This window comes from Talpa occidentalis, unplaced genomic scaffold (genome assembly GCF_014898055.3).
Source record: "Talpa occidentalis isolate TD23 unplaced genomic scaffold, MPIMG_talOcc4v2.1 talOcc4.5, whole genome shotgun sequence".
NCBI lineage: Eukaryota > Metazoa > Chordata > Mammalia > Eulipotyphla > Talpidae > Talpa > Talpa occidentalis.
This window is the reverse complement of record NW_023604861.1, coordinates 50,836,449-50,862,075: the sequence shown is the minus strand read 5'-3', so window position 1 is coordinate 50,862,075 and position 25,627 is coordinate 50,836,449. Positions and strand designations below refer to the sequence as shown.

Sequence of the window (25,627 nt, the reverse complement as noted above, 5' to 3'; positions counted from 1 at the left end):
AACCAATCTACCTATCTATGCTTAAAATTCCTCATCTTTTGAGAAATATGCTTCCCTCTCATGATGTTAAAATCAGAAATGATGCCCATAAGCTCAACTTACAAAGTGTCAGTAGCTGTCAGTAAGTGATTATATTAATTCTTATATTCTTAAATTCTTATATTCCTTCTTCCCCTTCCAAAAGCAAGCAAAGTGGCACAGAATTTGGCTATCTCTACCTGGATGCTCTTCAGAAATCTCAAAATCAGCTTATTCCCCCAAAAACTCACTTTTATCATCCCTATTTACATCACCACCCAAAAATATATCATCACCCAAATAATTGCCCAGGCTACGGACCTGGGAGCTGTGAACTCCATTTGTCTCACCCCACATGTACCTGTTGGTTCCTGCCTCCCTCCCTTAGACATATTTTTGTCAGACACCTGAGGTATACCAGGCTTCATGCTAGGCCTGGGGTTGACAGGTGAATGAGGCCGATAATCCACCAGTACTTGTAATCCAGCAGTAATATGAAGATTCCCAAGTTCTATGAATGAAATAAGATGTGCGATAAAAAAAGGTTTCTGGAGAACCTGCCTTTGCTTATACTTCCTCTCCATAGCACCCTAGCTAAGTATGGGCTTGCTTCTGTTTTTTTTTTTTTTTTACCTAGCGAGTGTGGCCCAGCAACAAGTGTTCTCAAACTCATCCTCTACATTGGTGTTAGAGATATTTTTTAGGGAAAATAAAAGAAAACTTTATTCCTTGCTAAGAAAAAAACCTATGACCCACAAGATTAAAATCTCAAAGTGGCGTGAAAGGCACATCTCTCCTGGTCTTAATTTAACCATTCCCCCACCCAAGGACATTTCACCCTTACATCTCCTCTTGTAAGCATTACTCACTGTTGCATGAATCTGTGCCTTCACTTCAGAGTAAGCCTTGACTCTGAAATACATCTCTCCAATGCTTACCTCTCCCCCAATCAGACACACTAAATTTCTATTCCTTTTGTATTCAAAAATTTAGAGCATAGGTGCTGAAATTGTGTCTTTTGTATTTACTGTTGAATTTTTAAGACTTTGTGGTATGCTAGCTCTATGTATGCTTGAATAAAATAAGGGTATCTACTATTTAAAATAGATTCTTAGTGTATCCAAGCTGACAGTAATCTGAGGTCACACCACTAATCAGTGGAAGCAGCTAATCTCAAAACATATTTGTACTTTCTAGTGTTATGTTCATAAATTATATCGATCAGTTACTCAATGTAGTTGGCATAAGATATTTTCCTGAAAGACATAATTTGATCTTTTAGTGAAAATGCCATGGATGTTATTGAAACAGTTCTCTGAATCTGGTAAACTATCATTTTTATCACCGGACAGGCTATTTTATTTGATTCTGAGTGACAAAGACTCTTTTTCAACCCAGTTAGTTTATTTTAAAGATAAAACTCCTAAGAGGAGATAGTATGTCTCCCAGAATATTAGTAGAGATTATGACAGACTTATTCTTGGAAAATTTTGACAAGTTTGGTCAAATAGGTGCTGCAGGGAGAGGGGGAAATTATGGGGACATTAAAGTTTTTAACCAGGGAATCACACTGATGAGTGGTGTGATCCAAGAATGTTTATCTACACCAAGGTATAGGATTACCTGGAGAAATAAAATGCTGAAGTAGAAAAAAAAAAAGACCAAAAAAAGAGTCAGTGACAATTGTTCATGTAGGAGGTGAAGCTGCTCCAAAATATGTCAATGAGGGAAGCAGAAATGATAAATAAAATATCACAAAATGAGATGTGTTTACCTTCCAGAGGGCGGAGACCAAGGCTGACATGTGCAGTACTGACATAATGCCTTGTGGGCAGTGTAATTAAACTGGCCAATATTCAATATATAAATGTTTTATGGATTTATGAAATGATTGAAAGTGAAAGACAAGGAAAAACTAGAACAACAACACTTCATGAAATATTTTGTGGTTTTTTGTTTTTTTTTTTACCTAGTTAGCTAAGAATTGGTGGTTCCACTAAGAATATTGCACATGTCAAGAAGACAAATCTAACACCTGAGAAAATAATAAATTCAGTTTTAGTCGGGGTGAATTTGATAGTTAGGTGGTAGTTGAAAATCTGAGACTGGGATTTGGAAAGAAGACAAAGTTGAAGTGTCAGGAGAAGACCAGAGGGTGGAGAAGGGACCAAGATGCCACCAGCAAGTGGGAAAAGTTGAGTTCAGTGGTAAGGATGACATTGTGGAAGTCTGGTATAGGAAGAAAGAAGAAGTTAAAATGCAGATCTTTGGAAAAGGCCTATACATGAAAAGAGGGAAAAGGAAGAAAAGCTAGCAGAGAAAAGGAAATGTGCTTTAGAGTATATCCAAAGGAAGAAAGAATTTCAGTTGGGAGACAGTGGACAAAAAGTATGAAAATTTGAAGAGTAGTTGAAATGTTTAAATGTGAATGAATTTGTACTGACCTCAGAAGATGGTCATAAATTAATTTCTAAAAATGAACACATTCAGTGAGAAAATTGAAGAAATCTGTTGCATAGCACTGCGAGCCAGAGGCAGGAAGGGGCTGGTCTACTGTCCTTGAGGACTGGAGGTCTGGTGATCCTGAATCGGACTCACTTTCTACTCCTTCAAAGTCAATCGCTGAATCATTCAAGTATTAGAAGATTCAAATTAATAGATTCTCTTGCCCTATATCCTAATACACATACTTTTCTCACCAGCTTTCTTATCATGCTCAACATTCAACTGGCATATTGCTTAGGAAAAAAATGAGGCTCCCAAAGAAGATTGTTGCTGAAACCATCTGATTTAGTACTCAAAAGTTTGAAAATCTCTGTATATGTACAAAGGCTTAGTGGGATTAACTGGGATGAAATACTGAGATCTGCTACTCAACAAAGGAGATTTTACTCAAAATCTCTAACACTCAAACAGTCATGTTGTTTTTACCACACCCAGTGGTCTTTTACCTTACTCTTTTGCACAGAAATACTAACAGTGTGTATGAGATGTATCTGCTTGGTGTTAATACAGAGGAGAATATAAATCAGATTTCTATCAAAGACCTTGGACTGTGCCTTGCTGGCTATTCTTACATGTTGTCTTCCGAAACAAATGATATGATACTTTATCAATGCTCTGAAACACTCAATAATACAATGGCTCAGTGGCCAGAAATCAAAAGATGTTGTGGGCTCTCCAGAATGCTACAGGATAAAGATAAACACAAATTATTCACAATACAGTAAATTTCTGTCATGTTAAAATTACAAAATAACGGGAACATGCACACACACACATATAACTAATTGGTTTAGCTTGGGGGTGTGGGTGTGTGTGTGTGTGTCCTATTTCTGTGCTTTTTCATTCAACCTGAGATGTTAATTTGCACACTGACATCCACATGCTTTAGCACAGTTGCCTTGGCGTTGAGGGCATGCATTGATGTGGTGGTTCTCAAACTTTAACATGCATTAGAATCACCTGGAGGTCTGGTTAAAACACAGGTCAGTATATCCCACCCCCAGAGTTTCTGAAGCAGTAAGATTGGTGCTTATAGATTTGCATGTATACCAAGTTCTCCTGTCAGAAATTCCCAAACCTTCTTGGTTCATGATACTTTCAGTGTCTCAGTAATGTTTTCACTGGGCTCTTTGGTAGGGATAACAGACTTATTGGCAACCCTGTTCTTGGGTAGAAAGAAATACCTAACATTTCCATTTATTAAGTTCACCAGGTCCTCAAATAATGTTTTGTCCAAAGTGGTTTCATTATAACATTAGTCAAAGAAAAATATTTCCAGCTGGGACCACTATCTGTGGCGTTTGCTTGATCTCCCCACATCTGTGTGGGTTTTTTCCAGGGACTCCACTTTCCTCTTCCATCTCAAAGATATGCCTGGTGCCTGTTAGGTTCATTAATGTGTCTCAGTTGTGTCAATCTGAGTGTGTGTGTGTGAGTGTACTCTGTGTTGCAAGGGACATCCTGTCCAGTGCTCATTTACCAAGGCCCGGCACTGAAATAAACAGCTTTGAAAATGAATGAATACAAGTGATTGTTTAACATGAGAAGTATTTGGGGTCTTTCATTAGAAGTTTGGTGATGTGTCTGTAATTGGAATTATGGAATTATGCCCAATTATTACAATTATGTAATTGGAATTAGTTAAGGAGACTTAACTTTCATTTTTATCAATTAGTTTATGGTAAATTATTTTCATTATAAATTGTTTCACTTACAGCTCAAGTTTCCAGGAACCTATTAACAAAATTAAGGATTTAATCTAGTTACATCCAAACAACTTAAAAAGTATTATGTCCTAACAACTTACTAGTAATACCCTTAAGTTGAAAGAAAATAATATTTCTACTTCATTATTAATAACCACAATTACTTAACAATGGAATATGTGCACTGGTTGAACTACATAGTTTCTCAAACATTAGAATCAGATTGAATAGCACCACCCTTATTTTCTAGTTCACATTGATTTTCAGTATGGCACAACTGCTTTTTAACACAGTAACTGTTAAAGAGCCAGCTTCACACAGTTGCTAAGCTATGGAAAGGACTGTGGTTGAGAAGAACTCATGTTGAAACTGCCTACTCTCTTGAACTAGTAATTTGCTTGGTGTCTGACAGATGTCCACTCTTGGTGTGGGTTCCTTGAAATTGAAAAAATTTTGTGGTAACCATGTGAGTTTGCCCCCAGGGTGCCTCAGGCACATTTTGGGAACTAGGTCTCAAATGTTGTTCCTCTGCTGGTTTGAGGAGCATGTTTTAAGAAGTTTGGTACTAATATCTCAAGGAGATCAGAGGGCAGGCATTTTCAGAGCTTTTTGTCATGTTCTTTGACAATGAATAGTATTTTTAAAATGTTGGAAAACAAGAAATGCTGAAAAATATATACAGATTTATCATTCATGATTTTTTATTTCTGTAGCAGAAGAATTAGGGAAGGAATCAGATACGGAGAACCCTTCCCCCTTTGCACCCACCCCACCACATCCCCCTTCTGGTAACCTTAGTCATAGTCCAATGTGCTCTTCCCCCTCCTCTTTTTACCCCTCTCCTTCTCCCTCTTCCCCTCCTAGATGCCTCAGATCTGTGCTCAGCTTTCAATTTTTATCTTCATCTGACCTTTTGTTTGATTTCTCTATATTCCACATATAAGTGAAGCCATCTGGTATTTCTCTTTCTCCTTCTAACTTATTTCACCTACAACAGTCCCTTCCAGCTCCGTCCATGTTGCCACAAATGGCATGGTTTATCTTTATTGATCTGCTGAGTAGTAGTCCATTGTGTATGTGTACCACATGTTGATATATGTGTTATGTGTGTGTATATATATATATATATTTATATACACATATATATATTATATATATATAATATATATATATATATTTATATACACATCTCTACTGGAGCTTTGGTGATAGGTATGGTAAAATAACATGCAATTGTAGAGGTGTAAACCTATACCCCTAAGACATATTCTGTGATGTAAATCAACTTTACCTCAATAAATATAACAACAACCAAAAAAACGATGCTACTATCTGCAAGTAGAATGTTTCTACTTAGTATCATTTGGTAGGTCATTTTGGGAGTGTGTAAATGCTGAAAATAACCTTCCTAATCATTCCAAATAGGAAATTCTATTTTCAGATAATAAGGAAACCTGTACCACAAAAAAGTTGTAAGCTTTGAACTTGAAGAACTTCCCAATGAATGTAGTTGTTATGGAAAATTTATAAGGCAATTTTTTTCTTCATAGCATATTTCAGTTATAACTGATTAAATGTAGTAATCCTAATGAACCTGGTAAAGATTTTTGTCCTAACTTTATACACAGGGAACTGATATATCAGTGGGATGATTTCCCTTAGGCCAAAGAGAGCTTAATTGTAAGAGGCAGAATGCTAAAATCACAGTATTTTATCTTTCCTTAAAAAACAGTTACAAGAAACTGAACTATCATTTAACTTCAGAGTCTCTCAAGCTTCACAGTTAATTTTCACAAAAATCTTATAAGGTCAATGAATTGCAAGTAACCATTTTACTAACTGGAAATCCATGGCAAGTTTCAAAGGTGTGCATGAGAAATAAGGTACTGCAGCTTGTGAGAGACCCCAGGGAAGGGAGGAGGGAAGACACGTGGTGAGTTTGCAGATACTGAGCTACTGAGTGAGGAAGGCTAGTGGTAGGTTACCTTTGACAATAATGGGTTTTTGTATCCCCAGAAACATTTTCTCAGAATAAAATTCAAATCCCATTGGGCCTCCCTGGTGGCACAAGGGGTTAAGCACCGCACTATGAAGCAATAGCAGCCTATGCAGCACGAGTTCGATCCCCGGCCAGCCAGGGAGCAACCCACATGCCCGCTGTTCCCCTCAGCAGTGTATTTCAGTCAGTCTGCCTGTTCTGTTCCCCACTCTGTCTCTGGTGAGTCCTCTCACCCCCTGCATCTCTGTACCTCAGCTCTTGTATGCATAAATAAATTAAAGAAATCTTCAAAAAAAAAATTTAAAGCCCATTGACAACAAAAGAATGGAAAAATCAACTGTTGGGAAGAAAAGCAAGTAATAGTCAATAGTCCGTGTGAAGGGTAAATGTTCAGCTTTTGTTTGACTGAATCACTAATCCAGACAAGAAGTTATGGAAAATCTATTCAGATACAACTAGCCTAGCAAATGTTCATATATATATATATATATATATATATATATATATGAACATTTATATATATATATGCATTTAAAGTCACATGATTGTATAAATATGGCTCCATGTGTCTAGCAGATCTTTGATGTCCCAAATCGTACTCAGTATACATGGTTCAGATTTCTGGAGTATGAACATAAGATTCTGGAGGAAAAGAGAGGAGACAAATGTTATAAAATGAATGATTGCTTCTTTATCTGCCCTGGAGCCATGAGACTTAATATACTAACCAGCAATCTAAATGATTCAACAGAGTACATTCACTAAAATGATACTGAATCATTAGCTTGTTAAACTCTTCAGATAAAACTCAGTCATCTCAGAGAAGTGCCACTGGACTTGGAGTAGGGGCTGTCTGCAATTTCATTCCCAACTTTGTTACTTCTGCCCACATGACCAAGGCCATTCTTTAAACTTTCAATTTCTTACATAGGTCTGTAGGAGATCAAAAGTGAAATAATAAATTCTGTACGTTTTTATTATTCTCCTTCAACTTAAGATGATACTCAGGTTCCATAACTCCCTAAATATACTCCTCCTCTGATTTCTTACTCATAATACAGTGCTCTCAAATGTATATGCCTACAGGCCAGTGAAGCACCTGAGTAGTCTCGCGGGTGCATTAAGGGAGTTCTAAGACTCTAAAGCTGTAGCACATATGTCCAGTTTAAAGGAAGTCACTTCACCACCACCTGTGTGCCAGGCCCTGAGCCTTGTCTCCTTGGTGACTAGTACAATGTGCTGGGGATAACATAGATGCCCAGGGAGAGGTTGAGGCCAGCTGTGCTGCCAGATTGTCTTCATGACCTTCCCTAGGCCTTTTTTTTTTTTTTTTTTTAGCATGAAAGGTTGCTGAGTAACTCTAACACCTAGCCAACCCACTCATTTCTGTTTCTAGTCCACTATTGTTGAAACAGCACCTCACTGTGTCTCTTTCTGGACATATGTTCTAATTCTAATTGTGCTCTAAGTTTGAATATCTATTTGAAGCATTTCATGGAACCCAAGACTTCCAGATTTAAAACTAAGATATAGATCACCCTATATATAGTCATTTTATATTCTGTCCCAATCTCTCCACCAGGAATTAAGAGTGATTTTTTTTCCTCTTCTTTATCCACACACAAGCACTCCTAGGTATTACGGTTCTTACACAAGAGTTTCTGTTTCTTTCATCAGCTTTTTAGCATTACAGTGAAGGCCTTGTCTCTTCCATAGTGTTTAGATGGTATTTTTTATTCCAGGAGTACTGCAGAGTACTTTGCTTGATCTGAAAATTAATCATTCAGATACAAAATGAGTAAAGGCTGACCCTGAACGTCATAATGGATTAAATAAACAGTGTTTTAGAAGAGACAGTATGATCCTCAGATGAATCAACACAAGGGTAACAGGAAATAGGCCGAGATTTCAGCAAAAGAGAATTCCATGTATCAAAAAACAACCTTTAACTGAAAGGACAATGGTGGGGCGGGCGGGGGGGAGAGGGGAGGAGTGGTTACGGTTTGTGAAAGGAGATTATGAAATGTCCATTCTCATATCCATTCAACATTGTCCCACTATCCATGCGTTTAAAATGAAGAATTTCTGAAATAAGGACTGGAAGAAGTAATATTAAAGGCAGTATACAGGCAGGCTGAATGAATGTAGGGCATTGGGACAGGATGAGTGTTCTCCATGTATCCACCAGAGGCGCCACACCTGTTTTTCCTTTTCACCAAGGTAAGATGTGTATGTACTGACTTATTCCTGTTCCTGTTGTGATTGTTTAGATTTAAAAGTCAGAAGTGTGATAGTAAAGCTAACTAGTAGCATTTGATGATATCACATTATAACCGAATACTTTACCTGCAAAGGAGTTATTTGGGGACACTAAGACTCAGTGAATTACCATTCGCCTTCGTCTTATCTGTGGAAAGATAGCTCCTTCTTCCACCATGTGGACTGACCATCTGCTCACAATAATTGCAAATTCATTACCAGGATTCATAAAGTCTCCCTATGTTCTTGCACGTCTTTGAAATGCCTCAGGCAACTGCTCTTCTCTCCAATGGAGCAGCCACAACAGCTGTGGGATTCACCAGGCTTGTCTGCTCCATTTCTGGCAGCAGGCAACAGCCGCCAACCCACTCTCCAAAAAAGCCTGCAAATTGTAAACCCATTAAGGCTTAACTCCTAGGGGACAACAAAGCGAACTGCCTTTGAATGTGAGCTCTGTGTGGGATCACAGAGGCCTCTGGCACCTGGGTTTGTCCTCAGGGCCAGGATGATCTGTAGGGAAAGTTACAAGCTGCTGAGGGAGTATTTTCACAGATTTTCTAAACAAAAGGTTCTTTCTTCAAACCCCATACAACTCTTTTCTGATTGCTAATTAACCAAACAGTGAAAAAATGGGTCATTTCTGTAAATAGAAGTAGTGGGGGGGGGGTGTTGGGGAGTGGTTGATGTGTGTTCCAATGTGTTTTTATTTATGTCTTTTGAAGAGGCAATGACATACAGCACTGTTTGGAGTTTGGCAAAATGGAAAGGGACTGTCCCAAGGCATCTCATCTTGCCTAGTAATTTTTCCTGTACACACGCAGACTTGCAGGTGTCTACACTTATTGAACCTGTTTTCCTGTTTTGCTTTGTCACCCACTCACCCCTGAAGCTGAGTTATTACAGTCCTCATTTTAGGGACTTTTTCGGTCTGGACCTCTCAATATTTGCGCCCTATCTCATCTGTTTTCCCTGTTTGCTTTCGTGGAGTCACTATTTAGGAAGCCCCTTCTCTCCCATCTGCCTTAGATTACTACTTTGTTTACTTTCCCAGCTGCTTTCCCACCCAAGAACCTTCCCTCTGTTAGTCGCTGCCTTTTGTATTTTGTATGCACTTGAAGACCTGAAAAGTCCCCTCTCCTCAGAAGCCCCTACAGGCTGCTGGCTATTTTTGCAAAGGCTGCTTCAGCACTTGGGTAGGCCTCCACCTTGTCAACACCTGTCAGAGCGCCAGGAGGCCTCTTGGAATTGTTGCTGAAGTCTTTAAAACTCTACATCTTTTAACTTTGCTTTTTCAGTTACAGTATCAGTAGTTTTATAAGTTTTGCAGTGCGGTATCTCAGAGTATTGATTTTGTTTATTTTACCCACAGTTATGGTGCTTATTGTAATGTTCCTTTCAAGTCTGTCTCTGCCTTACTGATGTTTGGTCAATTCTTAGTTGTGGTAATTCTGACCTTTTTGTTTGTGAGGCTGTGATGGGGGAAAAAAGCTCTCCACAGGCCTCTAGTGGACATGTGGTGGAACTGCAGAAATTTTGCATTCAAATATATAAAACTGGTGTGACCTTTAGGAATTAGGCAATCCCAAAATCATTCTTCATTGATTTTTAATTCACTGGTATAATAATGTGTTTGGAGGCAAGGGAATTAAGAACTCTGGGGAGATAGAACTCTTTCTTGACTTTAACAACAGTCAGCATTCTCAAATGAATCAACATGAGGCTACTAAGAAATATTGTCAACGATTGCATATTGTCAACTCAACCAAGTTTTTTTTTGATAAAACAGCCCATATACTTTATATTTTATAACAGCACATGAATTTCAGCTTCAAAGAGTAATTAAAAATAAACCATTCTCTTAACTTTTTATCAAAAATTTCATCAAGAATTTGAAATCCTGGGTCTCCCCTGGTGGCGCAGTGGTTGAGCGCTGGGTTGCGAAGCTGCCCGCAGGTTCTGCAGTGCCGGTTCGATCCCCGGCTGCTCCCCGGCCACCAGAGGAGGGTCCCACATGGCACACAGACCTCTCCTGCCGCCCGCTGCTCTCCTCAGCAGTGTACTTCGTCATTCTGCCTGCTCTGCTCCCAGCTCTGGCTCTGGTGAATTCTCTCGCCCTCCTGCGCTTCTGACTGTACCCAGTGCTTGTATAAATAAACAAAATAAATCTTTTTAAAAAAAAGTAAAAATTAATTAATTAATTAATTAAAAGATTTTGAAATCCTGCTCTTTAATAGATTAATAATTTAAATTTTCATGTTCATTTCCAATTCTTTTGAGTTGGAACAAATTTATGGAGAGGAATACCCAGAGGTGGCCCTAGTATCCTCCATAGACCAAAGTCCATCAGAGTTCTCTTCCAGTCTTCATTGGTTTTCCATAAACTCAATATCCATGTACCCTTCATGCCTTCCTGCTTTTTTTAAAAAAAGATTTATTTATTTATTTGTTTGTTTGTTTATTTATTTATTTATTTATTTATTTATATAAGCACTGGGTACAGTCAGAAACGTGGGAGGGTGAGAGAATTCACCAGAGCCAGAGCGGGGAGCAGAACAGGCAGACTGTCGAAGTATACTGCTGAGGGGAGCAGCGGGCGCAGCAGAAGAGGTCTGCGTGCCATGTGGGATCCTCGCCGGCTGGCCGGGGATTGAACTGGTGCTGCAGAGGCTGCAGGCAGCTTCACAACCCTATGCTCAACCGCTGCGCCACCCGGGAGGCCCTTTCCTGATTTACTTTATGTTCCCTTCACTTGAAATAACTCCTGCACCACTTCCCCATCTGGTGACATTCTTCATATCCTTACAAACCTAAGTCAAATTCTGTTTTTTATTTGTAACCATCCCCAACAGAGTTAAAAACTCTTCTACATTGTCCAGTTTTACAGATGAGTAACCTGAGGCACAGAGAAGCTAAGAGGCTTGCTCAATACACACCGCCAGGAATGATTGAGGCAGGGCTTGAATACACAGTTAGACTTCAGAGACCACATTTTATTTTCAAATGTACTTGTCCAATACAGCCAAAAATGCATTGCATATAAGCTTTTAAAATATAAGTAAGTTGTTTTTAGCTTTGTTGTAAGAGGCAAAATAAATGCACTATGCTTGAAGAACTAAGGTTAAGCTATGTATTAGCCTTGCAGTGTATGTTCTGAACTGTTGTCCTCAAATAACTGAAAACATCTTTCTCCAGACCAAAACTGCCAATAAATGCTGGGTAATCTAGGACAAGTTGGATGACTTCCACCAAAGTTTTTTTTTAGTTGACTATCAGATTCTAACTAAATTAATTTGTGGTCTGTTTCAGAAATGAAATTCCATTGTAACCCAAAGTAGAAAATGGATTCCTAGCCCCTCTTTCCCTTTGAAGGTTGTATTTACTAATCATCTAATTTATCAGTGCTTCACAGACCTGTGGTGAACATGAAATCAATTCAGTCTGAAGAAGTGTCAACCTGGGAACAAATAAGAATCGCAGCTGCTAGTCTCCCGGCCCTATTCCTTATGATAACCAATGATTCATTCTGTGACAGGATTCATTACCAAATGGCAATTCTGAATGCATAGCTGGTTCTTAAAAAGTTCAAATGACTGAGGGCCTCCCCGGTGGCGCAGCGGTTGAGCGCTGGGTTGCGAAGCTGCCCTCAGTCTCTGCCGCGCTGGTTCGATTCCCGGCTGCTCCCCGGCCTCCGGAGGAGGGTCCCGCATGGCGTGCAGACCTCTCCTGCTGCCCGCTGCTCCCCTCAGCAGTGTACCTCGGTCCTTCTGCCTGCTCTGCTCCCTGCTCTGGCTCTGGTGAATTCTCTCACCCTCCCGTGCTTCTGACTGTACCCAGTGCTTGTATAAATAAATAAATAAATCTTTTAAAAAAAAATTTCAAATGACTGAGAATTTTTAGGGCTTTGCCATTTTTATATTATATGGATAACACATATACGTATCTATTTCTTCTTCATCCCTAACATAGAGAACTGAAGAAAAAGAAAAGAAAAACCCTAGCAGAAATGAACATTAAATGTATTGTGGGGAAAGACAGCAGAGAGTACTTCTGGAAATGTTCTGTATCTGCTGTTATTATTATATATTGGCCTCATATATAAGTGCTTGTAAGGTTTATTTTAAGTCAACCGCAATTTGTCAGTAATATAATTTATAGCAGGAATTAATTCAAAAGAGCATGTTGAATACCTTCTAACATCAAACACATTCAAGATAATGCAATAAAGTAAAAAGATGATTTAAAACTCTGCTCTCAAGTGTTTGAAGTTTAGGGCCTCCCCTGGTGGCACAGCGGTTGAGCGCTGGGCTACGAAGCTGCCCACAGCCTCTGCAGTGCCAGTTCCATCCCCAGCCGCTGGCGAGGGTCCCACATGCTGTGACAGACCTCTCCTGCCATGCCCCTGCTCCCCTCAGCAGTGTATTTCGTCAGTCTGCCTGTTCTGTTCCCTGCTCTGGCTCTCGTGAATTCTCTCACCCTCCCGCACTTCTGATTGTAGCCAGTGCTTGTATAAATAAATAAATAAATCTTTAAAAAAAAAAAAAAAGTTCGAAGTTTAGTGGGAGCATATCTCCACTTGTAGATAAATAGTGGTGAGTCCTCTAGAAGTATGATCAAATAAAATACCATCAGAGGCAGGCCTAACTTCATGTATGTACAAACCTGCAGTTTCATGATAGGGCCCTGCACTTAGAAGGGCCTGGCAATTGTTTGAATGTTCTGTTGTCACTGCCTTGAGATCATTAATATTTGTTTCAAGTGGTAAAATCCTCATAGCATTTGCCATATTTAAGGTGCAGTTCAGAAATGTTAAGTATATTCACTTTGTTTAGCAACCATCATCCCTCTCCATCCCTCTTTCCATCTTACAAAACTTAAATAAAACTGTCCCCCCTCAACAGTAAGCCCCCTGCGACCCTCCTTCAACCCAGGGCAAGCACCATTCTACTTCTTGTCTCTCTGAATTGACTATTCTAGATACCTCATCTAAGTGGAATCATGCAGTATTTGTCCTTTTGTGATGGCTTATTTCACTTAGCATAATGTCTTCATACATATATATGTGTCAGGAGTTGGTTTCTTTTGAAGGCTGAATAAAATTCCTCTGTACATATATACCACAATGCATTTATCCATTCATCCATCATCCATCAATAGGTCCTTGGATTGCTTCCACCTTTGACTACTGTGATAATGTTTCCATGAATATAGGTGTACAGATATCTCTGAGATATGAAATTATTGAGAGTAAAATTATTAATAATTTTGAGCAAGGGACCACATTTTCATTTTTCCCTGGGATCCACAATTTACATGGCCAGTTTTGTATGGGGGAGCTGAATGAGAGTGTACTGAAGCTCTAAAGAGGCGTTGCACTGGCCAAGCAGAGGAGCAGAACAAGGGCACCATTCAGAGGGAGTAATATGAACCTGACCCAGAGGAATAAGGGTCCTGGCATACAGAAAATCGGTGGGACACACACCCAAGACAAAGGAATGGCTCTTTCAAGATCAGTTACCAGTCCTAATTAATCACAAAAAATTGACTGTATCTTTCAACATTAAAATGAAATTTTGACACACACTACAACAGGGATAAGCCTTGATGATGTCATACTAGATGAAATAAGCTAGACACAAAAGGAAAAATCCTGCATGATTCCACTTAACACAGATACCTAGAATAGTCAAACTCATAGAGATAGAAAGTAGAATGATGGCTGCCAGGGCTTGAGGGAAGAGAGAATGGGGAATGGTTGTTGAATGGGGACAGAATTTCTGTTTTGCAAAATGAAGAATTCCGGAGAGGGATGGTGACAAAGGTTGTGCAATAATGTGGATGTTTTTCTTGCACTGTTTGAATGTATTCCAATGCACTGAACTGTGCATTTGAAAATGACTAAAATGGTAAACTTTATGTTATGTATATTTTACCACCAATAATTTTATTTTTTTCACTTTTGTTTATATATTTTTACATGATTGTTCATTTTTGTACAATGTTTGATTTCTCCTCTCAGGTGTTCCCATAAAATACCACTACCAAGACACCTGTTAACTGTCACCATGGACTCTTGTGCTCTTCCCCACCATTTTGATCCCACTCCCACCTCCTCCCCTACTGAATGTCTCCAATTTATAGTTTGACTGCTAGTTTTGTCTTCTTTTTTTTCTGATCCCTTGTATAGTTTCCCTATGTTCCTCCAATAAGTGAAACCATCCAATATATTTCTTTTTCATTCTGACTTATTTCACTGAGCATAATCCCTTCAGCTCCAGCCATGTTGCTACAAATGGCATAAGTTTATCTTTTTTTATTGCCGAGTAGTATTCTTTGTGTATATATACTACATCTTTTTGATCCAGTCATCTGTTTTTGGACATTTAGGTTCTTTTTATATTTTAGCTATTGTAAATAGTGCTGCAATGAACATAGGAGTGCAGGTTTCTTTTCGAATTAATTTTTTTATGTCCTTTGGGTAGATTCCTAGGAGTAGAATTTCTGGGTCATGTGGTAGCTCCATTTTTAGTAATTTGAGGATCCTCCACACATTTTTCCATAGTCATTGGATCAGTTTGCATTCCCACCAGCAATGTAAAAGAGTTCCTTTTTCTCCATATCCTTGCCAGCAATGTTAGCTGTTTTTGTGTGTGTGTGTGTGTGTGGTTTTTTTTAATGTGGGCCATTCTTATTGGTCTAAGGTTATATGTCATTGTGGTTTTGATTTGCATTGCCATGATTTTAAGTGATGATGAGCATTTTTTTCATGTGCCTGTTGGCCAACTGCATTTTCTCTTTGGAGAAGTGTCTTTTCAGCTCTTCTGCTCACTTTTTGACTGGATTCTTTATTTTTGTTGAGTTATGTAAACTCTTTGTAGATTGTTGATATCAGTCCCTTACCAGTTTTGTGGAGTGCAAAGGTTTTTCTCCCAATCTGTGGGGTGTCTCTTTGTCTTGGTTATTGTCTCTTTCACAGTACAGAAGCTTTTTAGTTTGATGTAGTCCCAGCTGTTTATCTTTTCCTTCATTTTCTTTGCTTTAGGTGATGAGATTTGAAGATGTTTCTGAGATGTATATCATAAAGTGTTATGCCTATGTTTTCTTCTACATACTGTATGGTTTCAGGTCTAACATTCAGGTCTTTTATCCATTTTGAGGTGATCTTTGTGTATGGTGTGAAGTAGTAGTCTTGTTTAATTCTTTTGCATGTAGCAGTCCAGTTTTTGCAGCACCATTTATTGAAGAAACTGTTCTTTCTCCAGTGCATAGTCTTTGCTCGTTTGTCATAGATTAGTTGTCCATATACCACAACTAATTTTAAAAAGTTGACATGAGTGTTTTCATTTCAGTAGTCCATATGCTATCAAATGCTCCTCTAAGGCATAAATTCAATGAAGGGCATGGAACTTAGTATTTTAATGGATGTGACTCCATCTAACTCCTCCACTGATATTTGTGTAAATTTTCATCCGTTCTTGTGGTTTTTACAAAAACTTATACCATGTTTACTTCATAGAGTGCAAACTGTAAAAATGCTATTATCTTATCAGTTGTTAATTGTAGAAACGATTAATGACAATAATCTATTACAATCAGAACCTGGGTAGCTTTTAGTTATATGTATTCTAAACATATTGTATATTTAAATACATGAATTTTTATAAAGAATCATCTTCACCTTTATAACTAATACTAATGATCTACATCTAGCTAATATTCATTATCTAGAACCAACTACTACTTATTGACTAGTACCCAAAATAATAAAGACTTTTTCCCTCTGAATCTCAGGTGGATGTATTTCATGACCCTGAGGAAACTCATTTCATTCTTATTTTTAAAAGTTCACCAGTTTGCTCCATCAACTAGTTTTCATGTGTGCTCATCAATTGTATGAGTCATTTATTTGTTTGGTTTACATTTGAGTGCCTATTATGTACGATGCAGTGTCCCAGCCACTGAAGATATATGTGTGTACCAAACAGAAAAAAAAAAAAACCCTGATTCATGGAGCTTGCATTCAGAAAGAAATAGATGTTAAACCAAGTAAATGAACAAACTATGGAAGAAAGTGAAAGGTCCTTTGAAGAAAAAAACTAAAGCAGGGACAAGGGACCAATTGTAACTTTTGCTACAGGAAGCAGTCCCGCTGCCCATCTGTATTTCAGTCTGGAATCCTGCAGCTGTCTGTTTTCACACTGAATTCCTCTGCTTTCCAGCTCTGCAGTTACACTCTTGAACTATGATGTATCACTTAGTAGCCATCTCCCTCCCTTACATCTTAGAAAGATATTTTAAAGTTCCTTTTAATTATTCTAACATTCAGTCCCTACCACCTTACCTAGTACTGTTTACAGTAGGCATGGTAAATACTTTCATGATTTTTTTTAATTGGGGTAGGAACAGGCTCTGTATGTTTCCAATGACCTTATTTTCAGAGTCATCTAAGTTCTTGGTTTCTCTATAGATTGTTTTTTTTTTGTTGTTTGTTTGTTTTTTGTTTTTGTTTTGTTTTTTAAGAAATCATCTTACAAGTGTTCTCAGGTTGTTTTGCTACCCATGGCTATTCAGCACAACCAAGCATAGAATTATGTCACCTAATATGCATTTATCACAAAATATCCTTCTCTATCTTTTTTTTTTTTTTAAAGATTTATTTATTTATTTATACAAGCACTGGGTACAGTCAGAAATGCGGGAGGGTGAGAGAATTCACCAGAGCCAGAGAGAGGAGCAGAGCAGGCAGAAGGACCGAAGTACACTGCTAAGGGGAGCAGAGGGTGGCAGGAGAGGTCTGCGTGCCATGTGGGACCCTCACCCAGTGGCCGGGGAGCAGCCAGGGATAGAACCGGTATTGCAGAGGCTGTGGGCAGCTTCGCAACCCAGTGCTCAACCGCTGCGCCACCGGGGAGACCCATCTATCTTTTTTTAAAGATTTTATTTATTTATTTACACAAGAACCAGGGTACAGGCCAGATGCATGGGAGGGTGTAAGGATTCACCAGACACAGAGCCGGGAACAGAACAGGAAGACTGACAAAAATACACTGCTGAGGGGAGCAGCCGGCACAACAGGAGAGGTCTGCCACTCCATGTGGGACCCTCGCTGGCCCGCCAGGATCTAACCGTGCTGCAGAGACTGCGGACAGCTTCATAGCGCGGCGCCTGTGCCACCAGGGGAGGCCCATCCTTCTCTATCTTTTTAATATCAAAAAACTCAAAATTGAGTTTCAAATATATAGAAATTGTCTACTCCTCTTCACAGCTCGCTAAATGAAAGATAAGTAGATATATTACAATAATGCCATCTTGAATTTAATAGTACCCCTGCTGTGTTAAGATATTGGCAGCATTTCTTATAATTTTTTATTTAGCAGAGAGGATAAACATAGTGAGTCAGACAAGTAAAGTGAAATTGGCATTATAGTGTAGACATAGCATGAGCTTTGTAATTACATGCTTTGGAAGAAGTCCTAGGTTTGACTATAGTTGGCAACTTCTGTGTAACCTGTAACTCTGACCTCCAGTTTCTTTATCTGTAAAATGGGGTTAAAATGAGATTGTGTATGTATGTGTGGTATTTGGGTAACAGTCTGCTTCAAGCTTTGAGACTTTGTCATTAAAGTGGACACTTGGTAAGTATTAATATACTTTGTCTTTCTCTTTAGAAATAATCATTTCTTTGATGTGCCTGCCTTGCCAGGTTGAAAACTTCCTGATGGAAAGAACATACCTTATTTACCTTTGACCTCAGCATAGTTCCTGGACTGGCAATTTTTCAGTCAAGTTGCAATAAAAAAAATAATATTAAGTTTCATGAAATATTTTTAACAAAGGTCTTTCATACTTGGATTTGGTAGCAAACTTCCCAACAGGGGCTACACTACCCTCTATCACTCTCTGAAGTTCCTCTTGAATCTTCCTGTTTGGGAGGAGCCACCTGATGATAATCCAGTTACCCAGCACAGCAGTGAGTGGAGAAGCCTTGAAGGACAGGCTGCTCCTGACTTGATAGCCAACTGGCCCTCACCAATATCATTTTGCCCTCATTGCAGCCACACCAGCTTCTTAGGAATTAAAAATTCCTTTTCTCCCCACTGTGTAACTTGACAAGTGGCACGTTTGGCAGAAGCATGATAAACAAAGAAGGTATCGAAGAGGTCAAGCAATAGAGGTATGAGGTGTAGGAGGCTCTGAGGTCACCAGGGTGGGGAGACTTCCTGTTTGGTTTATTTCTCTTCTTGGACTAGCCTACACTCAAATCCTTTAGGCAATTAATACTCTATCTTCCTTTGAAGACACCTAGAAAGTGAGATTTCACCATTTCTACAGTCTCCCATTCCTATAGCTCTTGAATCATGCCTAACCCATGAAGCTACCAAATCTCCAAGTGATGGAACTGACCCCTATGTGATGAACATAATTATGGCCAAATGTCATGACTCCAAATCTGACTCTGTCATGGTCAAAAGAACAGAGAGAAAAGAACAAATCATGATATGTTATAAACTGGATGTTTAGGGGTTGTCTAGAGGACACCGTGAGGATTTGACCGAGAGTTGAAACAGAAAATGAACCTTTACTGTTTTTGTTTTGTTTTGTAGAACTAAAGTTAATTTTAACCTTGTGGGATTAAGATGGGCTAAGAAGAACAAAGGCCATGATTCAGGCGTGGGAACTTCAGCTTGACTCCAACAAAGCAGAAATATGTCTGCTGCTGAAACCCCTGTGGTCTTTCCAAGGAAGAATCCTTAAGCAAAAGCAAGGCCACCTATCAGAGGCTAGCAACTCTAAGTGCTCTTTTTCCCCCCAGAATACTTATTTTATTCCTGAATTCTGGGGAAGACTCATTCTGGGCTGGCCAGAGCATTTTCTTGTTCTCTAAATATATTCTTTCCCAAGGAGCAATGGTTTGTGTATCTTAGGGGAAAAACTACAGTTGGAATCTTTGCTTCCAAAGGATTTAAAAGAGGTTTAGTTTCCCTGGAAACCAGGCTCTCTCCTGATTGTTGTTCACATTTTTTCATATGAGATCAGTAGCACCTGAATCTCTTGACAGTGAAGGCCTCCTTGAAAATCAAAATATGTGAGGTGTTTCAAAGCACATCTTACTGTTTGAAAAGAATTTATACACTGTACAGTACTGAAAAATGTTAGGTCTCAGCTCCCATCACAAGAGAAAGGAGGGTGTGTGTGTTTGTGTGTGTGTGTCTGGGAGGAGGGGGAGGGAATAAGGTGATAGAAAAGAAAATCTGGATTTATTAAAAGCTAAGATTTTTAATAAGTCTTGAAGTCATTGTGAAGGTTGGAGCTGACTAAGGCAGCTATCACTCAGTACTGATGTTCCTGTGTTCGGATTACTGAGAGCATTATAGCAGAGTAGCTAATCTTTTGTGGCCAGTGCTGCTTGCCTGTGTTGATAAGTATGATTAACAACTTTAAAAGTCAAATACATTAACAAATGCCTTATAGCTGCCAGGAATGCTCATGGCCACCCACGCTTCACAACAAAATGAGAAACCAGTTCAGGAGCTAGGATTCCTGAAACTTTTAGATAAGTATGCCTCCAAGTTTTGGTTTTAAAGTTGGTTGTGATCTAATCATGTAGAGCTCTTGTTAATAAGCAGTCAGACATGAACAAAAAAATGAGGAATGTGCTTTTGGTTTGCAATAGTGTGAAAAATGATACTCATTATAGTTTCAAAATCTACTTTATGTCTGCTCTCTTTTCTGAAATTTCAAAGAGAACTTTAAAAGATACATATATATGTATATATTCACATACATATATCTATGCTAGAGATGTACTCTTTCCAACACAATGATAATATAACAAAATGTTTTAAAGTCATTTCCACACTATATTGGATTTACCTTTCTTTTCTATACACCACCATTAAGAAGTCTACTTTAAGATAAATAGAGTAGAACTAAGACTATTTCTACTAACAAGTATTTCCTATAAAACATCTTTTTTCGTTAATTATTGTGAAAATATTTCCAAAGTCAAAAATCTCTATATTCTTTCTTTATGAGAATTCAGTAAATTTTTCTGATCTAGGTTTTTCTTCTTTTGGTTTCTGATCCTATTAACAAAATAACATTTTCTCATAAATGTAATTGTAATCTTGACATGTTTGTATGTTCATACTTCTTTAATAACAATTAAATGAAATAAAAAAGAAACCAGGTTTCTTTTTCAGAAATGTTATTGTATAAACCAAATTTTTTATGACAATCCTGAAAAAACGCCAAAAACTCTACAGTGCATACAAATTGGACTTGACAATGATAGGTGACATAGTTGTTTAAAAAGTGGAAGAAATCATGGCCTCTCTGGTGGTGCAGGGGTTAAGTCTCAGCACTGTGAAGCTATCCACAGCTAGCAGCACTAGTTCGATCCCTGGGCCAGCCAAGGAGCTGACCCACATGACGCAGCAGAGCTCTCCTGTCTTGCCCACTGCTCCCTTCAGCACTACATTTCAGTCAATCTGCCTATTCTGCTGTCTACTCTGTCTCTGGTAAATCCTCTCTCACACACACACCCTCCCCCCCCCCCAAACACACACACCTCTGGCCTATACCCCAGCTCTTGTATACATAAATAAATTTTTAAAAATCTTTAAAAAAAAGTGGAAGAAATCTATTTGAGAAAATGATCAGCCTGGCTTGCATGTGACCACGGGTTGTGTGCTTCCAAACTGCAGCTTCATTGTTGATGCCTATTAGCAGCATCATTAAAGCAGGCCTCTGAGCTCAGGGTTATAGCATTGAAAATGTAAATCAGTGTAAGATTTGATATTTATAGGTCAAGGGTTAGTAGAGAGTAGGAGTGAAAGGAAAGACAAGCATTGAATTGGAATAGACAATCCTGAAGAATAGTAGTGCCAGCTTCCAAAAGGCAAATCCATTCTTGTAGAATTTTCATGAACACAATATATAAAGTTGGCATCAACCCAGCAGGTAGTTTATACTCTCTGCTCACTGTGGACTTTCTCTGCTTAATAGCAGCTGGATGCCAGAACTTCACATACCTTTCCTACCACAGGACAGCCAGGGTTCCATTCCTTGGCAACAAACTATGAGCCAGCTCCCCAGAGTATTAGATTTTAGGAAAGATGCTGATGTGATGGAGATTTTTTTTTCATCACTTATCTCCTTCTAAGTCTAACACAGAAGAACACACGTTACTCTTGCACAAAGTGATGTTGTTTTCCCTGTTTTTCAATACTACGTTCCAGTGTTTGATTGACTATTTTACTGAAAGGACCCTTTCCTCCCCCCAGATTCCCTGACTTTCTCTTAAGGTAATGTAAACCAGAAGTTTATAACTTTTGCAATTTTACAAATACTAAAGTTGAAAGCCTATATGTGCAGTGGAACATCCATATAGAAAAGGCAGTGCTGACATTTTCAAACTGTACCTGATGTGGAATTAAATTCTTACCATTTGATTTCCATGTACAGCTGTCATTACTCCAATGGCTCATTTTTATGCCCCTTGTGCTGAAGATGTGCTGTCAGACATTTCTTACATAGTCTTTTTAGATAAAGAAAATTCAAGCAGATCAGGGTCAGTAATCCAAGTAGCCAAGTCAGTTACCTTGATTTGCTTCAAAATAAAAGTGTATCAGAGATGACAGCTAGGTGGCCTCAATCTAAAAACATAATGGTTTCACAAAACTTTCCATTTTAAACAATATTTATTGACAGCAAAGTAAAACTTTATTATTTTATAATATAAAGTAGCATTTTTACCCAGAAAAAGAAAGAGGATTAAATATAGTAGAAATTACATGATAGATTGTCATACCCGCTTAGAAACATTAAATGCTAGAAATGGGGTTTATAGAGTTTGTTTTTATAGCACAATATAAACATGGGTTTGTTTGGTTTTCAACATTAACAGGAATGTTTGCTACTGAGATTGTGTTGGAGGTATACAGAGTATCCTGAAAATCACAAGTAGCAACTTGAAAATGGCTTCCATGACACTACAGATTGTGGGAAGTCCCAAAACCTCCATTGTGTACCTCTACACCTGCCTGTACCTGCCTGAGGGACCCCTGCAGACTAGTACATATCACTGCTTGCTCACACTCTGAGTGCACGTGCACCCAAGCAACTCAATATCCAAATATTACAAGTTCAACATTTCCATCACCATACTTAAGAATTACTCAACAGTAGACACTGGTATTTATTTTCTGCTCACAATGGGCTAGAAAAGGCACACATGCTCTGAATCTCTGTGTACTTGCTAGGAAGGCAACAAGTAAAAAAACTGAATTCTACTCAATCTTTTCATTTATGTGTCTGTATAGTCATCCATTCATCCATCTGCTGGAGAATAGCAGAAGGGACAGATCTTTCAACCTCAGGTGAACCAGGAATAACACAGAAAGTCCACTCAGAAAAACACTGACATGCTTCTGACACGATTCTGGAGCAGAGCAGCTCTGTGTGGCCTCTGTAGTACCAGACTTTTGATTAAAATAGTCACTTGTGGGATTAAGCTAGAGTTTTTGTATTCTCTCATTTAACGCAAACAAAGACACAAAAAATCATCTTTGTCTTGGGCCCTTCGGTCAAGCAAACTTTGGAACTTGTGCTGTTTTTCTTAAATGCCCTATGGGTTCTATGCCCATACTGTCTTCATTAGTGAAGTAAAATGGTCATATTGGTCAAGTACAGCTATTAGGTTATTTTTTTTTGCTAGATAATGATAGCCTAAGAAAAAATCATGAAACGAAAGAGGACAACTACTCTCCCCCAAACCTCACATACAAGTCACATTGTTAACCCAATCAATTATCAACTGATAACCCAAATTTTGTCAGATATATTTATCAACTGGCAAATATATAACCCCAGATAAAAATCAATCCATGTACAGTCTTCAAAAAGCCCCAGTTTTCACTTTCCATTTAGATAACCTTCACCACAGTCTTATGTAAAAAATTCCAATGAGGCTAAAGGAAAACACCCAGATTTCAAAAACAGATTCTATCTCCCTTCTAGCTGGCATTGGGCAAGCAGAACCCTCCAGAAATCATGGCTAAGTAAACTACAATGATCAAAATTGGTCACACTCAGCTCTTAGTTTCTTTTTGGTAGATAATGGTAGCAAATGATAACGTTTTGAAGCTAAAGATCAACTACTCTCATCTGAACTTTATAACCCAGTCATATTGATAACACATCTTGGATCATTTGGGCGTGTAGACTAAGGTATTTGTACAGGTATAGAGAGTTTTACATTGAAATACTTTGAGCCAATCCATGCTTCTTTAAACTCCTTAATTTTACCAAGTATGTGAGGCAATGGTAACAATTTTCACTAATTGAAACCCATTTTGAGACTTAGAATGCTAACTTTGGTTTTTGATGGAGAGATGGTACCTGTGAGGCTTATCACAGCTAATTTTGAAGTACAGGCTTCTCTTTAGAAAGCCAAAGAAACCACCTCTCAGGCTTCGAAGGCTTGATTAGATTCTAGCAGCAGCTGGATTATAGTTTAACTTAAATAATATACAAATAAGAACGTACCATATATGCTCAAGTGTTTTAAAGTAAATTACAGACAAGCACTGCAATTAGCAGCTCTTGCAGAAAATTCTGTTTCTCGAAGTTCAAATAATCAGATTCAACCCTATAAGAGTAGTTAAAAACATCTGTATCTTAAAATACTTACTAAGAAATGATAGTTAACATGTATTAAATGTTTATGCCAAACTTTGCTCCAAGCAGTTTGCATGTATTAACCCAATTAATTTTCACAACTCTATGAAGGGTCCTATTATCACCCTTTTAACAATAGAGGATCTCAAATAACTTTTCCAAGGTCATACAGCTTATACTTGCTGAGTCCATTTTAGAACTCAGGCATTTGGGTGTAAAGTGCAGTTTCTTCATTGCATTAAAAAAGAGAACAAGCTCTTATCCACAAACTCCTACCTTCCTCACTAGCTGGGAAATGCTGCTCTTCATTTGCTCTTGCACAGAGTCTGTGTACAAGGCAAACCATTCACATGTTGTTATGTCGGAAGGTTCTTCTTTACATGTGCAGCATTCCTCTGTGGGGGCCCTGTTTCCTCAGTGTGTTTTCCTTTCTACAGAGCTGATGAGAAACATTTCATAGTCAGACCTGGCTCTCCGCAAAAATGGGAACAAAATCCCCAAGGAGCCACATCTGTTACCTCTAGGATCCTTCCTACCATGCCCTTCCAAACAACACATGGCAGCCATAGACCAGGGTTTGCTGATGAGGTTTCATACACTTTCTGTGAGGATGTGCCCTGCGCCTTGTATGTGGTTGGTAAAGATAGCCTGTAATCAAAAAAGAAAGAGTTTGATGGTGGAAATATCAGCCCTTAGTCTAAGGATCGCAAGACTGAGGACAGCATATAATTCCAGATTATTATTGCTATGTTTGGTTTATGAACTTGCATTGCACTTGCACCTGGGCATGGAAGTTGCTTGTGATGCTTAAGTGACTTATGCCCAGAGTTTGATAAAAATGGAAAAATTCAGATATCATGTCATTTACTTTGTCATCTGATATAATCCTTAAACGTGTTTGTGTCCAAAGCATGGGATGGTGTTCCTATTAAGTGCAGGTTTTCCTAGCTTTCTTGTAGCTGCATATATATATTTTATGGATACATAGTATTTCATTACATGATGATATCATAATTTATTTGTAAATTTCCTTTCAGTGGGCATTTAGGTAGTTTGCAATCTTTTATGATTACATATAACACTGAAATAAAAATCTGAATATCCTTGTGCAGCTGTCCTCAAATATCTCCAGAAAAAAATTCCTCAAGGTGGGATTTGCTTGACTCATCTTCCCTGAAACTCATATCCATGCAGTGCCTGTTGTATCTTTAATTTTATCCTCATCCTCCAACTTTGATTCTTCATGATTCCTGCTTAAATTGCTGCAATAACCTCCTAATGAGTCAGTCTGCCCACTCTCTCCTTTATAATCCCTCGTAAACATAGTTTCTAGATCTCACTGCTCAGATTATGTTATACCCATGCTCAAAAACCACGAAGACTTTGTCATTGCTGATTGAACTAGCTATGGACTCCCCGACCCCTCCCAGCATTCAAGCCATACCACAGTAGGGGTCCACCA

The 25,627-nt window shown here is 38.5% G+C and overlaps 1 protein-coding gene across 13 annotated transcripts in view; it reads left to right on the top strand.

The window, feature by feature from the left end:
* Positions 1 to 25,627, top strand: part of STARD13 (StAR related lipid transfer domain containing 13) — a 367,001-nt gene that overhangs the window by 242,444 nt on the left and 98,930 nt on the right. The window contains exon 1 of one of the 13 annotated variants that reach the window (XM_054701406.1): positions 8,250 to 8,448. The exons of the other annotated variants lie outside the window; for them this stretch is intronic. Within the exon in view, the coding sequence (XP_054557381.1) occupies positions 8,367 to 8,448 (82 nt within the window). The 5' untranslated portion in view covers positions 8,250 to 8,366. Of the gene's footprint in view, positions 1 to 8,249; positions 8,449 to 25,627 lie in introns of those variants that run through there. 13 annotated transcript variants of the gene reach the window in all.